At 43.7% G+C, this 18,296-nt stretch overlaps 1 protein-coding gene across 1 annotated transcript in view; it reads right to left on the reverse strand.

The window, feature by feature from the left end:
* Window positions 1-18,296, reverse strand: part of ush2a (Usher syndrome 2A (autosomal recessive, mild)) — a 1,147,097-nt gene that overhangs the window by 770,129 nt on the left and 358,672 nt on the right. Inside the window, 3 exon segments of the mRNA XM_034188044.1 lie at window positions 3,254-3,529; window positions 13,076-13,223; window positions 14,284-14,407. Of these exon segments, the coding sequence (XP_034043935.1) occupies window positions 3,254-3,529; window positions 13,076-13,223; window positions 14,284-14,407 (548 nt within the window).

The raw sequence follows: 18,296 nt of genomic DNA on the forward strand, positions 1-18,296 counted from the left end.
GGTATGTATTTATTAATACTGAGTGCTTTTAAATCTTATTTAGTCATATTTAATGTGTTTTTGTTTCTGAATTCAAAAAGTAACATGGACAGATGTGCTGTCAAAAGTCTGAGCATGAAACTAAGTGGCCACAGATGCAGCAGAGTGACCTTTAGCTAGCTAAAAGTTGGTCTACAAGGTTATGTAATGATTATGGCTAAAAATGGCTATTAATCTGTTGTCCGTTTTTTTTGAAAGACTCTGGCTAAGTTTATCAGCTTTATCAGTGCCAGCACAAGTACAGCAGTCACAATTATTATAATATTCGCCAATCGCGATTATTTTTCATAATCGCAAATATTTTTCATAATCATGATTACCGTAAATTATTTATTTTATCCACAAAGTTGCATAAAACGACTCGGGATCTGACGTCATCGTGCTGCAGCAGCCACATGCAGCCTCGCTGCCTCACTCACTCTGTTTCCCTCTTGTCTTGGTCAAATGGTTAGCGAGGCTCGGATAATAACATGGAGCATGAGGAGGTTCTGGTTCCAAAGCCACATACCACGGCACCACTGTGGATGCATTTTGCTTTTAAGTAGGGCTGCCCTGACTCGTCGACTAGTCACGACTACGTCGACGATTGAAATCGCCAACAACTAATTAGTGGTCGACGAGTCATTTATTTTATTTAAGTCTTTGTTTTTCACTCAATTCATAGTTTTAGGCAGCGAGCCGTCCTGCCGTCATTTGGACGTTCAAATTTTGAATAAGACGGCCGATTAAAACAGTGGCCGTCTTGTTCAAAGCCATTTAAAATGCGAAGTTTACCGAAGGAACTGTGTGTGTGTGTGCGCGCGCAGAGTCAACTGGCTGCAGACTGCGAGCGAGGGAGGGGGTGGTGGAGGGAGGGAGATTCCAGAGGCACGAGATGTTACATTCCGCTGAGAACCATCAGCGCACGTGAGACAGCAAGCATGGAGCAGAGAGAGAGGATTTTAACCCGAGTGAACATGTTAAAAACCAAACTAAACCGTGGAGCTGCCTTTACTTCTCTTTCCATTTTCTCTACCGGTGCGGTTCTGATGGAACCATCCTGTTCACACCATGTGCATGTCATATACTGAATTTATGAGATCATGAGATGAAATAAATGGTGAAATATCCTTAAAAAATAAGAATATGTAAATGAACTGAGCAAAAATTACGCATACACGGGATAAAAAAAAAAACCTGCTGTGGAGAAGCTGTGCAGTGATGTTCAGAGGCACAGATCACAAAAAGCACGTGATAACTTTACTTTAAAAGCTGTTATTTTCCAAAGGCATGTATTTGTTCAATCTTGAGCTTAATGTAGTGTTCAAGCACAAAACGTGACTGATGAGGAGAAAAAAGGATGACTTCATCACACTAAAATGAACTGGAGTCAGAATAAAAATACAAGCTGCTGATTTTTGTTATTTTTATATTGTTATTGTTATTAAGCTGCAGCTATATGTTTTATTTATTTCAAAGTGAGTTGCCTCTTATTGTATTCTGATTTACTTATACAAAAAAAACATGGGGAGTCAAATCAGCCTGCACTGTTCTCTTAAGTTTATATTAGTTTTCCAAGCCAAGGTATTTTTGTCCTTCTTTATAAGAGTTTGATGTTCGTGTTTGCTCCACAAAGTTTTAAAACACAATAAAATGTTCACACTTTTCTTTATAGCAGTTCTGTAATTTCAGAAATGCAACAGAAACAACCAGAAATCAGAAAAAGTTGGGACTATATGTAAAATGAAGATAAAAATAAAAATGTTGCACTATTCCCAGTTTCTCCACTCACAGAAGCCTGCCTGCAGTCCAGACCTGCCACCCATTGAAAATGTGTGGTGCATTATGAAGCACAAAATACAACAACGGAGACCCCGGAATGTTGAAGAACTGAAGTCGTACATCAAGCAAGAATGGGAAAGCATTCCACCTCCAAAGCTTCAACAATTAGTGTCCTCAGTTCCCAAACACTTATTGAGTGTTGTTAGAAGGAAAGGTGATGTAACACAGTGGTTGTGTTACATCACCAGTGTTGCAGGCATCCATTTCAAAATGTGCAAATATTTGCACAAAAACAACAAAGTTTTTACCAGTTTGAACATTAATTATCTTGTCTTTGTGGTGTATTCAATTTAATATAGGTTGAAGAGGATTTGCAAATTATTGTATTCTCTTTTTATTTAGATTTCACCCAATGTCCCAACTTCATTGGAATTGGGGTTGTAATTTTTTAAAAGATAGCATTGACTGGAGTGAGATATGCATTTTAAAGCCAGTATGCTAGGGGCCCAATATTTTTCACTTTTACTTAGTTATAATATTTATCTAATGAAACATGTTGTGTGTGGGCTGCCAGAAGAGGAGGTACTGCTGGCCCACCACCAGTGGGCGCCCTGCCTGAAGTGCGGGCTTCAGGCACGAGAGGGCGCTGCCGCCATGGACACAGCCGGGGGTGACAGCTGTCACTCATTACCTCTTGACAGCTGTTACCCATCTACTCAACATCATCTCACTCCATAAAGACCAGACGTCATCTCCACCTCGTTGCCGAGATATCATACTTCATTGGAGGTAATATCCTCAGCCGTTTTACAATATTGTTTGTATATTGTGAGTGTTTGCAGGAGTACCGGTACCGCTGTCAGTGGAAGCTGAGAGAGCGCTAGAAGGCACTCTTTTCCCTGAGGAATCTTCAGTACTCTGCAAGTTATTGAGTGAGAGGTGGAGGTGGCATTCCCACCGCTGTTGTTACTGGGTGTACACACACCCACACTTGACTGTCTTTGTTCTCGCCAGCAGTACCAGATCCGGCAGTCGGGGACGGTGATCACCTGGGAATTCGGGACTTGGCGGCTCCAGTATTCACCAGGTTCTGTGGTGGCGGAAATCGTGTGGTTCCTGCTCTTCTCAGGACGGACGTCTTCTATCCTCGAGCCTGCCCACACGTCGCCTTTGTGGATTGACTGTAATTATATTCTGAGATTGTCTGTAATTATATTCTGAGATTGTCTGTATATTCGTTGTGCACATTTCACAACATTAAATTGTTACTTTTTGGCTCATCTATTGGCCGTTCATTTGCGCCCCCTGTTGTGGGTCCGTGTCACTACACTTTCACAAGAAAACAAATGATTTTCAAAATTTTCTATTTAAAATAATTTTACAAGTCAAGAAATAAAACATTTAAATGTTGCCTTTAGTCAACAAGTGGGTGTGGCTGCATATCTGTACGAACCTCCCTCCATGGTGTTTGCTTTCGTCCACTCTGAAGTACCAGTTCCAGCCACATTGATGCTCACTATTCTTATGTGATAGGTGGAAAACGCCTGCAGACCTGTTATAGTGGCATTCATTGCAGGAGGTGAGACGATGCCACTGCTTAGCTGTGCTTCTGGAGAGACACTTGAATCAAACCAACCAGGACTGACAGACACTCTCCTCTCAGCAAGACTTGAAAGGTTCTGTGAATCCATTGGTCCTTTCAGAAAAATCTCATATTGTGTTATGATGCCTGCATAAAAGGTAACAGAAAAAGTAACAACAATGTTTACAACAAACTATTTATCATTGCAGTAAAGTAAATTTAAGCTTTATTTATTCAACTTTCTTCCTTCTAGCCATGAGGTTTGGAACAAATGATGCTGTTTAAGTTCCACCCCCAGATTTTCCTGCCAGTCTCACCTACGTCGTGTTAAGTCTGGGAGCATGGTAATGCAGACTGGGAGTATGGTGATGGTGATGCACGCCGCTGCATCCACAACACCACAGAACCGCCTTGGGTCCTGGATGGCAGTATCCAAGTTTCACAACCATACAGTAACACAGGAAGTATCAGTTCCCAAAAGACTTAGACCTTCATTCTCCAGAGGCTGATAAAAGGGCAATGATGGTCCCGGGTCTTTATCCTAACCTGGGCTGGCAACAGGCCTGGATTTCACTCTTTGCTGCTGCCCACTGCCCACTGACTCATGGGTGGATTTGCCCACTCGCCCCCTTGATGATGTCTCACCTCTTGAGGGCCACACAGACACCCTCTTGATGACCTGACTGCTTACTGTCAGCCCCACAGCCATTCCTCAGAGAAACTGATGGCTCAGTGCCAGCCAGACAGTCGTCACCCTGACAACAACCTAGCTGTTCAATGTCAGACACATGGCTGTCCCCCGCCCGCCCCCAATGTCAACCGACATTTCTCTGCTAGTTGCACAGCTGTCCCGCAGACATCAACCAGACCCTCTAACTGGCCCCCTCCACCCTCGATGATTCTTATGTTCCGTCCCTTGTCCTTATCCTGTTTGCTCATTATTCTAGTTTTGTGTCACTGTTCTTTTCATTTGCCATTTTTGAGTTCTTCTTTAGTTCCCAGGCACTAATCTTTCATTGAGTATTTTAGTTATCACTGACCGACACTCATCCCAGTTTCTTTGAATTTTGATGTGCACTGTGTCTCTCTATTGATGTTTATGTGTTTGTAGGGATGGTCCAGTTATTCTGTGTTCTTCACAGCTGTTTACATTGCAATAATCACACCTGTTGCCCCTTTTTTGTTATGTATCATTATGTAAGCTTGTCAAAGTTTCACCTCAGTTGCTGGATTATTCTTGCTTGCACAATTTCTGCTACTGTGTTTTTCCGTATTCTTTCTAAACTGTTCTAGACTAATATGACCCCAGTGAACAACTTTGGATATGTGCAAAAATGGCCACCCTCCTGATGGAGTCTCACTTTCTGAGGGGCCACACAGCCATATGTGCTGAGGGACACCACATCTGACACTGTGATCAGCAGCATCGGAGGACCCCAGGGCATGGTGCTGGCCCCTGTTCTCTTCACCCTGTACACCTCTAAGTTCTGCTACAACTCTAAGCTGTGTCACATCCAGATGTTCGCGGATGACAGAGCCATTGTTAGATGCATTAGGGATGACAGAGAGGAGGAGGACAGGAGCCTAGTGAAGGACCTGCTGCCTGGTGACACACAAACCATCTACAGCTCAACAAGACGGAAGACAAAGTAGCTGGTCATTGACTTTGGCTGGTCATTGACTTTGGGAAGTCCAGACCAAGACTGCGACCAGTTCTGATCGAGGGAGCTGAGGTGGAGGCTGTGGATTCCTACAAGTACCTCGGGCTGTGGCTGGACAGCAAACTGGACTGGACAACCCACACTAACCACCTGTAGAGGAAGGGACAGAGCAGGCTGTACTTTCTGAGGAGGCTGCGGTCGTTTAACATCTGCAGGAGACTACTGTGGATGTTCTACCAGTCCGTAGTAGGCAGCGTCCTCTTTTACACCGTGGTGTGCTGGGGGGCAGCACATCCAAGAAGAACACATCCAGGCTGGACAAACTGATCAGGCGGGCTGGCTCTGTGGTTGGCATGAAGCTGGACTCTCTGGTGACAGTGGCAGAGAAGAGAACACTGGACAAACTGCTGGACATTATGGATGATGCCAGTCACCTTCTACACACCGTCATCAGCAACCAGAGCCTCTTTAGCCACAGACTGCTCCTTCCCAAGTGCAGGACCAACAGACTGAAAAGCTCCTTTGTCCCTCAGGCCATCAGACAGTACAACTCCTCACTCAGGGGGAGGAGGAGTAACAGGAAGACAGGAGACGGGAAGGAGAGGAACAGTAGTAGCCAGTAAACCAGTATTGATAAGTACGAGGTCTGTCCAAAAAGTATCGGACCTTTTTATTTTTTTCAAAAACTATATGGCTTTGAATCACGTGTGATGGCATCAGCCAAGCTTGAACCTTCGTGTGCATGCGTGAGTTTTTTCACGAATGTCGGTTGCGTCATTCGCCTGTGAGCAGGCTTTGTGTGAGCAGTGGTCCACCCCTCTCGTCGGATTTTTATTGCGAATAAATGTCTGAACGATTTGGAGCTTTGCTGCATCAAATTTTTCCAGAAACTGTGAGAGACCTCCAGCTGGACACCATTCTGAAAATTTAGATGGCTTTCAGTGACGATTTTATGGGGATTACACAGATTAAGGAGTGCTCCAGCCGGTTTAAAGACCGCCCACAGCGTCTGAGAGCGCGGCGTGCTCCGAGGGCCGATCGACAGGCTGACACCCCGCTGAAACAACCAGATCATTTCCAACGTGAAGGCTTTGTTGATCCGGGACATCGTCTGACTTTCACAAAAAAGGCAGAAGGCACTTTTTCGGCACATTCTGCTGTTACAGGAGTTTTTTTCATGGAAAGAGAAGCGGAGGGATGCGCCACCGTGCCGCTCATGGCGTGGGACAAAACCACCTCGGTGTTGGTCTCACAGGACGGCTTTCAGGTGGCTTTCAGATGGCTTCCGGTTGCTTTTCAGTCGTGTGAGTATTCGAGAAATTGTGCATGAGCTGGACATGCCCCAACATGTCCTATGAGGCTTCATCACGGCGTTGCTTTGCACCATGCAGCTCTGCCGCGACACGCGGAATTCCTCCGCACATCTGTCTCAATGTGCCGAAAAAGTGCTGATGTCCACGTCTTCCGCAATTCCTGTGCTAGTCAGATGACATACCGGATCAAGACAGCGTCCAGTTTAGAAATGAACGGCACATTCCACTGTTACAGGAGTTTCTGTCATGGAAAGAGGAGCGAAGGAATTCCGCGCGTCGCAATAAAAATCTGACAAGAGGGGTGGACCACTGCTCACACAAAGCCTGCTCACAGGCGAATGACGCAACCAACAGGCATGAAAAAACTCATGCATGCGCACGAAGGTTTAAGCTTGGCTGATGCAATCACATGTGATTCAAATCCATATGGTTTTTGCAAAAAATAAAAAGGTCCGATATTTTTTGGACAGACCTCGTATTGTCTGGTATTTATATTGTGTATTTATATTTATATTTGCAAGCTGTTTTTCTTTCTTAATTTCACTTTTGATACTCTGTGTGCTTCTTACCCTGTGTGCTGCTATACAATGCTGCTGGAACCACAATTTCCCTGAGGGAGTCTTCCCAAGGGATCAATAAAGTTCTATCTAATCTAATGTAATCGAACAGCCCAAAAATGACCACACCCTTTTTTATCACAAGTGTTACTTCAAATATAGTAGCTGTATTTTCTAAACTGCAGCAGCTATAGGTTTTCCAAGATATTTAAAATGTTCAGAATGACCAGTACATGTTAGGGAGGGTCACAGAAAAGTGTAAAATTTTGAATGTGATATTCAAGAGAAAATGGCTAAAAATAAGTGGGCCAATTTATTACCGCACATCAAAAGAAAACGAACATTTGCCAAATATGAGATTTTATTCTCAGTCATACAGTTATCAATTAAATACTGATTTAAAGTGAAAAATACAAAACAAAACTTGTTTCTTTAACAGACAGCAGTATCTTGAGATCTTAAATGTTTTAAAGATTATCAGGGAAATTTCCCAACAGCCAAGAAAGTTAAAGTTACTACATATGTGGCGATTTCGGTCTTTATGTAGGTGCTTTGACCTAATGTTTTTTGCAGTTTTCTCTTAAAATATCAAAATTAGAAATTTTAAACTCTGTACTGGTCATTCTGAACATACTGAGTACCTTGGAAAATCTGTAGCTGCTGCAGTTTAGAAAATGCAGTTGTATTAGAAGTAAAACTCGGGTCAAAAAAGGGCATGTTCCTTTTTGTTTGTCCCAGATTGAGATTTTGGCACATATCTCACATTGTTCATTGGGTTCATATTAGTCTAGAACAGTTGAGTTTTCCTCACCTAAGTGATGTGCATACATGTCTGAGCTGGGTTCTAGACTATTGTTCGTGTGTTTCCTCTTTTACCATGACACGCCATGGTGCAACTGTCTCTCCTCCTTCACACCTGACATTTGGACTGTTTTCTGGTCCTTTTGGGCTGCTATTTTGTGGTAAAATAAATCACTTATTGCTTTATGTTCCATGGGCTCACGTCTACATTTTGGGTTCAAATTAATAACATTCATGACAGGCTGAGTGTCAATTTGATCACTTTCGTAGATAAATTAGAAGATATTCATTAAGTGGATCTTTGTGTGCCGATAATGTATTTGGAACTAAATATGATCACGTGTACTGCTGACTTAACCACGTTATGATTTGGGTAAAAAAAATAAAATAAATAAATAAATATTGGCGCTTCTGCTTTCAAAATTAACAACTGCAAAATTTATATTTTAATGGAATTCTTAACTTCTAGAAAACTGAAAGGTTTCCAAATTTTATAGAAGCAATGTTGAAGAAAACCTCAAACATAGTAGAACAAGTAGAACAGTCTGTTCACCAACTGAAGGATCACGGTATCCAAAGCAAGTTGCCATATTTTGAAATGACCTTGAGTAAACCTGACTGTAGCAGATAGATGGCTACTTTTGAGAGTTGGGGATGGATTAGTTGTCTTGCCTGGGTATGTGTGGTGAGTTGATGGGGAGGTGATGGTCTAGTGGTTAAGCGTTGGGCTTGAGACCAGCAGATCCTTGGTTCAAATCCCAGCCTGACAGGAAAATCACTCAAGACCCTTGGGCAAGGTTGCTAGTTGCTCCCAGTGTGTAGTGAGCACCTTGTATAGCAGCACCCTGAAATTGGGGTGAATGTGAGGCATTATTGTAAAGCACTTTGAGCGTCTGATGCAGATGGAAAAGCACTATATAAATGCAGTAAATGTACCATTTTTACCATCTGCCTGGGCGGTTGCCATCCATGACCCAAAATGGCTTTGTGGTGTGGTGGCTACATAGATGCACAACAGCAGTACAAGCTCCAAGACTTGACGACTCAACAACACATTAAAATTATGCTTTATTATAACTAATAAGAAATGTGCATGAAGAACAGAATTAATTTGTTACTTGAGTTACACATATGTACAAAAGAACTGCTTTTAAAAAGAGTGTTGGGAAGGTGTCGTAGCACGGACCCACAACAGGGGGCGCAAATGAACAGACAATGAACCTTGGCTGGATCAGGGGCGACGGAGTTGGAGGAGATGATGAACCCCAAGAAGGACAAAGAAGTGCGGTGGAACTCGCACTTCTCGCCCTTCACAAACAGCCGGTTCTCCAACAACCGCTGTAGGACCTGACGTACATGCTGGACATGGGTCTCAGGGTCCGGGGAAAAGATGAGTATATCGTCCAGATATATGAAGACGAACCGATGCAGGAAGTCCCGCAAGACGTCATTTACCAAAGCTTGGAACGTTGTGGGGGCGTTAGTGAGGCCGAACGGCATGACCAGGTACTCAAAGTGACCTAACGGGGTGTTAAATGCCGTCTTCCATTCGTCTCCCTTCCGGATCCGAACCAGGTGGCACGCATTTCTAAGATCCAATTTTGTGAAAATTTGGGCTCCATGCAGGGGCGTGAACACTGAATCCAACAGAGGTAACGGGTATCGGTTGCGAACCGTGATCTCGTTCAGCCCTCTGTAATCAATGCATGGACGGAGTCCGCCGTCCTTTTTGCCCACAAAAAAGAAACCAGCACCCATCGGGGAGGTGGAGTTCCGGATCAGCCCAGCAGCTAAAGAGTCCTGGATGTAGGTCTCCATTGATTCGCGTTCCGGACGTGAGAGGTTGTACAACCTACTGGACGGGTACTCAGCGCCCGGGACCAAATCGATGGCACAATCGTACGGTCGGTGCGGGGGAAGAGTGAGCGCCAGATCTTTGCTGAAGACGTCAGCAAGATCATGGTACTCCTTTGGCACCGCCGATAGATTGGGGGGGACTTTGACCTCCTGATTAGCCGTCGTGCCGGGAGGAACCGAGGATCCTAAACACCCCCGGTGGCAGGTTTCGCTCCACTGCGTCACAACCCCGGATGGCCAATCTATCCGGGGATTGTGCTTCACCATCCATGGAAATCCCAAAATCACTCGGGAGGTAGAAGGTGTTACATGGAACACTATCTCCTCCCTGTGATTTCCAGACACAACCAAGGTCACTGGCTGTGTCTGATGTGTGATTAATGGAAGCAGGGTGCCATCTAGTGCTCGCACCTGCAATGGTGCCGGCAGAGCCACCAGGGGGAGCCCTACTTCCTTTGCCCATCTGCTATCCAGCAGATTCCCTTCCGACCCCGTGTCTACCAGTGCTGGGGCGTGAAGGGTTAGATCCCCACAAAGGATCGTCACTGGGATTCGTGCAGATTTGCGGGATTTCCCCGCGTGCGTGTTATGGCCCACCCTTAGCCCAGTTTCTAAGGACGGGCATTGTAGTTTGACCGTTTTGGGGCAGTCCTTCTGCATATGCTTACAAGAGCCGCAGACAAAACACTCCCCGTGGGCCAGCCTCCTTTGTCTGACGGTTGTTTTTATTTTGGCCCTGCTCGTGTCCATAGTCTCCTCAGCAGGGGGAGCTGTAGCCACACGGAGCTCTCTGGCAGTGAAGCGTGGGGACGACGTCACCTTTTCGGAACCGGAAGGGGGAGGGACGGCTCGTGCCCGGTCACGCCCCCCGGCCTGCTCCCGACGATGCTCATTTAAACGGTTGTCTAAGCGTATAACCAAATCGACAAGCCCGTCAAAATCCCGCGGTTCCTCCTTAGCCAGAAGGTGCTCCTTCAGGACCGGAGACAGTCCATTTACGAAGGCGGCGTGGAGCGCAATGTTATTCCAGCCAGACCTCGCTGCCGCAATGCGGAAGTCGACTGCATACTCGGCTGCGCTGCGACGCCCCTGTCTCATTGACAGCAGCACGCTCGAAGCGGTCTCGCCTCTGTTGGGATGGTCAAACACTTGTTTGAACTCCCGTATAAACCCAGCATAAGACGTTAGGAGCCGTGAATTCTGCTCCCAAAGCGCCGTAGCCCAGGCGCGTGCCTCTCCTCGAAGCAGATTAATAACATAAGCCACCCGGCTGGCGTTTGACGCGTACATGACAGGACGCTGTGAAAAGACGAGCGAACACTGCATGAGGAAGTCTGCGCACGTCTCAACACAGCCCCCGTACGGTTCCGGAGGGGTAATGTATGCTTCAGGGGACGGTGGGGGGGGTCGTTGAACGACCAGTGGAACGTCTGTTATGGGCCCAGGACCAGCAAGAGGAGTGGCTGCAGCAGCGCCCTGATCGCGCGCGTCCACCCTGGCGGTGAGAGCCTCCACCCTCCGGTTAAGGAGAACATTCTGCTCGGTCACTAAATCTAGCCGAGCCGTGAAGCAGCTCACTCAACACGCCTCCCGCTGACGCCTGCGCTCCTGGCTCTTCCATTGGCCGTTCAAGCTCGGGTTGACGCCCCTCGGAATCCATGACGAATGGCCGAGAAATCCTGTTGGGAAGGTGTCGTAGCACAGACCCACAACAGGGGGCGCAAATGAATGGACAATGAATAAGCCAAAAAGTAACAATTTAATGTTGTGACAACACACAACTAAATACACAAAATTTGCAAAGTCAATTAACACCAGCTGACGTGTGGGCAGGCTCAAAGATAGAAGACCCCCGACGAGAGAGAAGCCGCGTCCCACCACCAACGGTCTGAAGAACACCGGAGCCGCCAAGTCCCGAGTCCCCAGGTGGCCTCCGTCTTCGGCTGTCGACCCTGGTACTGCTGGCAGAAAGCAAAGACAAGATGAATGAGTGTGAGTCCGCACACTCAGTAATCCACAGTCTGCACACAGTTAGGAGGGAGCACCTCCACCTCCAATCACACACTCGTGCAGCTCCTGTTTAAACCACTTATCTGGTTTGGGGTGTGAGGCGAAGCCGTCGCTGTCACACCAAACGCCAATTCCACAGATAAGGACGAACACCACAGGATAACGGCTGCAAAAGAAGTTCAGATTATCACTCAACGATATGAGTCAGCAGAGAAATTACCTCTTCGGTAGTCGATTTCTCGGCGGGGAGGTGGAGTTGCAGTCCGGCTTATATAGTGGTGTAGATGAGTGACAGCTGGTGCGATGAGTGACAGCTGTCACTTCTTCTGGGTCTGGCGCCCTCTCGTGCTTGGAGCCCGCACTCCAAGCAGGGCGCCCTCTGGTGGTGGTGGGCCAGCAGTACCTCCTCTTCAGCGGCCCACATAACAAAGAGGTTTATATGTTCAATTCCCCGATCAAACAAGAAAATCAGTAAGTACCTCGCTCAAGGGTATTAATCTCTAAGTTAGTCTCAGCGTGGAGCTGAGTGTATGGCAGGGCAGCACACTGCGAGTGTGAGTGTGTGTGTGAGTGAGAGAGAGAGCGAGGGAGGCATTTCTGCAAAGTCCTTCAAACGTGCATCAGATAGAAAAGCGCAAGATATTTCTTACACAGGCTAAAAATAAAAGCTTATTTCTAGAAGAACTGCAGCAGAGAACACCTTACCTGGGGTCAGGAAAAATGACAGTGCTTGCGAAATCTGGAACGAGACTAAACTCAAAGCGTAAATGTGTGCAGGTCACAATTGAGATTATAGCCCAGCACAGCTGAGAGTGGAACAAAAAAAAAAAAAAAAAAAAGAGGGGAAAAAGTCTTTAGATAATGAAATTATGACAGTAAAATGTAAAAGTGACTGAGAGGCAGCCAAAGCAACCAGGCTTAGAAGAGCACATTCACCAAAAGAGAAAAGTCAGAGAGACATAAACAGTGAGAAAGCCTGGTTTCAGGGCTTTGTTTGACACTGAGCCTTAGAGCCATTACAAAGCTCTGTGAATTTACCAAAGGCAGTATCAGTTCTGGAAGTCTCTCTCTCGCTCACACTGTGTGTGTGTGTGCACATCTTCCTCTCTTAATGTGTGTGTGTGTGTGTGTGTGTGTGTGTGTGTGTGTGTGTGTGTGTGTGTGTGTGTGTGTGTGTGTGTGTGTGTGTGTGTGTGTGTGTGTGTGTGTGTGTGTGTGTGTGTGTGCATATGTGTGTGTGTTTAGTCAGTTTATTTGTTTCTCATACTTTGGAGTGACACGAGCCTAAAGGCCACACTGCAAGCCCAGCATTTCATGTAAGTTCATAAATGTCTGTGTAATTTAGTGTTATTCACTCCGACAGACATTTATGATATTGTAAATGCACTTACAAAATAAAATGTGTGCATTGGTAAATATGTGATAATGTTTGTTTGCACGAACCATTACCTGTCACAATAACTTTGTTATGTGATGTATGTTTAGGAATTTTACCATTTGGCTGGCTCGGGGGTTCCCATGAAGCATGCAGTGTATGAGGTCCTGTAGCAGTCACACTGGGTGCGGGTTGGTTTTGCGGCGGGGCAGAGGCTGTCAGAACAGAGAGAGGTGGGGTAGACATGCACCCTCCAGAGGAACAAGCCTGTCAGAAAAGTTAGGATTTTATCATTTTTATATTCTGATCTTTAACTTCATTGTTGATGCAGGTCCTAATACAGAATAGATTAAATATATTTTGTTTGTTTGTTTGTTTCCATAATGACAGTGGGCCCATTGGCAGACATTAAATTATGAGATGTCACACGTAACTTCATGGGCAAAACATAGCTCAGTTAAAGTGGTCATCCATGGACTCTTATCTGTGTGTTACAGCGTCATCCCAATAGGATGCTGCAATGTAAAAATGACTGCACATGCTCCTCAACTTGAAAGGAGATCAATGACAGACTAAAAAGAAAAATGACAATGAAGCAGAAGAGCAATGATTTTCCAATATGGCCCCATGATGCATTTGCAGGTTTTTTCCCTGCTAAGGTCACTAACAAGTGACCTCTTCAAAAACAGGGTTCACAGCACAATGTGCTTCAGCCTGCTTTGAAACCCGGAAAAAATAAAAGACACCATGTGGCATCAGAAAAAACACAGCACCTGCCTCTTTTTTAAAAAAATAACGCTATCTTGTGGTTTCAGAAAAAAACAGTAAATGTTCCATAATGCCCAATTTGGCCATCACTACAGAAGCTTACGATTGCTCATTATGATAAAAATTTAAGTGTTCTAAATTTCAGTCAGTAAAATGGGCAACATTTGCTCTCAAAACCACAGTGTTAAAAATATACAAGATTGTTCATTAAAAACAAGACCTTTATGGCAATTACCACATAGGATCTTACATGCAAAGTTGACAGTTAACTAAAGGCAAATGAATATATTATTTTAAAAAGCTGAGCATTCATACACTGGATATGCCTGTCACAGTAATGCATGCTATCAGTCGATCTGTGAGAATCAGCATTAACTTAGCATACAACAACACAGGCAGAGACTTACATTGAAACCATTCAAATAAATTTCGTACAATCCTTTAATTCCATTACTCTTTATTATTTGGAATGACAATAACCTTTCACAATAGCATATGCTCCTAAGTTTTTCCTATATTGTAGAAACAGATACAATGGCTGTATAGTTGGCACATCTACCTCTAAAATGAAAGTGTACTTGGTGAAGGGCTTTAAACCACCTGCCACAGCCCTTGTAGACAAGCCTCTGTAGTGGGTGATGGGTTCTAATTCACTAGATGTCTCTGTAGAGGATAAAACAAACCTGTGGGAGACAATGACAGAATACTTGAGCATCTTTCATTTTTCAGTGGTTCCCTAAAAGTGGACTTGGTTATGAAGGGAATGTTGCACAACTGGAATGCATTTCTATGTAACCTTTCTGTGTGATGCAGATTGTCAAAGTGCTTTACAATGTTGCTTCACATTCAGGTGAATGTGATGCAACACACACACAGAGCTACCAACTCATGTACCATGTACTGTGCAAAATGCTGGAGGAGCATCAAAATACCCTAATGAATGATCATCATCATTGTCACACATCACAATCACATTGTCAATGTTTCACAATGTTTGGCTGTGTAAATCGATTGCTGATAACATGTATGTCACCATAAAGTTATGAGGAGTGTTTTAGATCACCAATAAGGAGCAGTATATAGTGTATCTATACCAAAATATATAGTGTAATATTTGAATCATTTATGGCCACAAATTGACAGTTTGCTCACTTTAAAGTTAATACATTATAATTGGCATCACAGCATGGATCTGTAGTAGCATCATACAAAATAAAAAATTCCCTAAAACAGTTGGTAAGATCTTAGACAAAATGATGAAAAATCCATTTTTATGCCTACAAATTAATTTGTCTGAGTGCCATCTATCAAAATATTAATGTGACTGGCAGGGTTCACTAAAAATATCATATCAAATATAAAATAAATCCACAGAGCAGTTTATTACATCTAGTTCTGGAAAGATGGACACATATGGGTTCTCCATCAGTAACAGTAACAACATAGTGCAGTAGATAAATGCATACAGTATAAGAAACATTTATTTTGTGGAAACGAGCACCAAATATGGAAAAAATGGTACTTCTTAGATGACTTTTTGCAAAAAAAACAAAACAAAAAAAAAACCACAATTAGTCACTTCAATTTTCAAGATGGTGACCATTTTTTCAAGTGCCTGGAAATATGTAATTTCATCACACAGTCTTGGTTTATTTCAATGTTGTACCTGTTAAATACTGTAGTGTGGACTAGGGAGGATTGGAAATTAACTTCAGGCAATATTTTCACGCTTTTTAGATAGACTGTATGTATTTTTAATAGGCGTACAAGCATGCTGTAGAACATGTATGCTGCTGAACGTGATAGTGTTTGGGATGTAAGGATTTAGTAGTAGAGGTAGTATTTTAGCTTTTAATGTCAGCCATGTACTTTGGATGAACACTGGCCTTAACTCCTTACGTAACTCTTACCTATGGGTCCTAGTAGTTGCTTGTACATGGCAATGGCCACACCCCAGTAAACCACATTGGCTTGCGGGCTAAAATGGGTATAAGTAGCACACAGAGACATTCTCTGTGATGGAGTTTGCATTGCTCCCATATTAGTGCATCAAGACTGTAAACTTGTAGAATTTCATCTGGCTAACAGCCTTTTTTGAAGAAAATAATTTCTCAGAAGTATTAATACCAAATTTGGTGCTTGTATCATCAATTGAATAATTCTTACACTTATCTGCTGCACTAATATTAGGTCATTTCACATAAATATTCTTTTGTTATTTGCAAATATAATGACCTTGTTTGTCTTATTCTCTTCAGTCTGGTACCTTTCATTTATACGTATTTCTCACACCATCGACTGCCACCTGCTCCACCTATACGTTTTCCACTTCTGTCAGTCTTTTTGTTTCTCACACAACAACGTTTGTCAAGATATTTGTCACTGTCCCCTAAGGGTCCTCAGGGAAACTTGTTTAACACACAGATTAGCAGTTTTTCCTTCTCTTTGTGCCCTTTTCATTCTTACACCTCTGTGTTCTCTTCAGCCTGCCCGGCTTGTGATTTTCCGAACTTCTGTGACTTCCACAACCACTTTCATTGTTTGCTCCCTCCATGCATGCCTCATTGTCTCACAGTCCCTTGTTTAATATGCTATTTTGTGTTCAATGTGAAAGAATCTTTCCAATCAGTTCACTTGTAGATCTCAGTTTATATGATTTTATAAAATGAAAGTATAGTATCTTTTAATGAAATCTGTTAAGAATTAGGTTCCACTAAATCACCCACTGCATTTGCCTTTCTCCAGTATTCCATGTCTTTAAAGCTACAGTGCATCCAGAAAGTATTCACAGTGCTTCATTTTTTCCATATTTTGTTATGTTACATCCTTTTTACAAAATGGAGCAAATTCATTTTGTCCGTCAAAATTCTAGTCACAACACCCCATAATGACAAGTTTTTGTTTTTTTTTTTTGCAAATTTATTAAAAATAAAAATCTAAGGAATCACATGCACATAAATATTCACACACTTTGCTCAATGCCTTGTTTATGCACCTTTGGCAGTAATTACAGGTTGAATGGGAAGCGTCGGTGCACAGGCATTTTCAGATCTCTCCAGAGATGTTCAATCAGATTCAGGTCTGGGCTCTGGATGGGCCACTCAAGGACATTCACAGAGTTGTCCTGAAGACACTCCTTTGATATCTTGACTGTGTGCTTAGGGTCACTGTCCTGCTGAAAGATGAACAGTCACCCCAGTCTGAGGTCAAGAGCACTCTGGAGCAGGTTTTCATCCAGGATGTCTCTGTACATTGCTGCATTCATCTTTCCCTCAGTCTTGATTTGTCTCCCAGTTCCTGCCGCTCAAAAACATCCCCACAGCATGATGCTGCCACCACCATGCTTCACTGTAGGGATGGTGCCTTGTTTCCTCCCAACATGATGAGAGGCATTCACACCAAAGAGTTCAATCTTTCTCTCGTCAGACCAGAGAATTTTGTTTCTCATGGTTTGAGAGTCCTTCAGGTGCCTTTTGGCAAACTCCAGTTGGTGCCTTTTACTAAGGAGTGGCTTCCGTCTGGCCACTCTGCCATACAGGCCTGATTAGTGGGTTTCTGCAGAGATGGTTGTCCTTCTTGAAAGTTCTCCTCTCTCCACAGAGGAATGCTGGAGCTCTGACAAAGTGACCATCGGGTTCTTGGTCACCTCTCTGATTAAGGCCCTTCTCCCCCGATCACTCAGTTGAGATGGGCAGCCAGCTCTAGGAAGAGTCCTGATCGATCTGAACTTTTACCATTTACAGATGATAGGCCACTGTGTGCACTGGGACCTTCAAAGCAACAGAAATATTTCTGTACCCTTCACCAGATGTGTGCCTTGAGACAATCCTGTCTTAAGGTGTATAGACAATTCCTTTGACTTGATGCTTGGTTTGTGGTCTGACATGCACTGTCAACTGTGGGACCTTATATGTAGACAAGTGTATTTGCCTTTCCAAACCATGTTCAATCAACCGAATTTACTCCAAGTGGACTCAAATTAAGCTGTAGAAACATTTCAAGGATGATCAGTGGGAACAGGATGCACCTGAGCTCAATTTTGAGTTTCATGGCAAAGGCTGTGAATACCTATGTACAGTAGTGTTCACAATAATAGTAGTGCTATGTGACTAAAAAGATTAATCCAGGTTTTGAGTATATTTCTTACTGTTACATGGGAAACAAGGTACCAGTAGATTCAGTAGATTCTCACAAATCCAACAAGACCAAGCATTCATGATATGCACACTCTTAAGGCTATGAAATTGGGCTATTAGTAAAAAAAAAAGTAGAAACGGGGTGTTCACAATAATAGTAGTGTGGCATTCAGTCAGTGAGTTCATCAATTTTGTGGAACAAACAGGTGTGAATCAGGTGTCCCCTATTTAAGGATGAAGCCAGCACCTGTTGAACATGCTTTTCTCTTTGAAAGCCTGAGGACAATGGGACGTTCGAGACATTGTTCAGAAGAACAGAGTAGTTTGATTAAAAAGTTGATTGGAGAGGGGAAAACTTATACGCAGGTGCAAATAATTATAGGCTGTTCATCTACAATGATCTCCAATGCTTTAAAATGGGAAAAAAAAAAAAAAA

The sequence above is a fragment of the Thalassophryne amazonica genome, chromosome 2, assembly GCF_902500255.1.
Source record: "Thalassophryne amazonica chromosome 2, fThaAma1.1, whole genome shotgun sequence".
NCBI lineage: Eukaryota > Metazoa > Chordata > Actinopteri > Batrachoidiformes > Batrachoididae > Thalassophryne > Thalassophryne amazonica.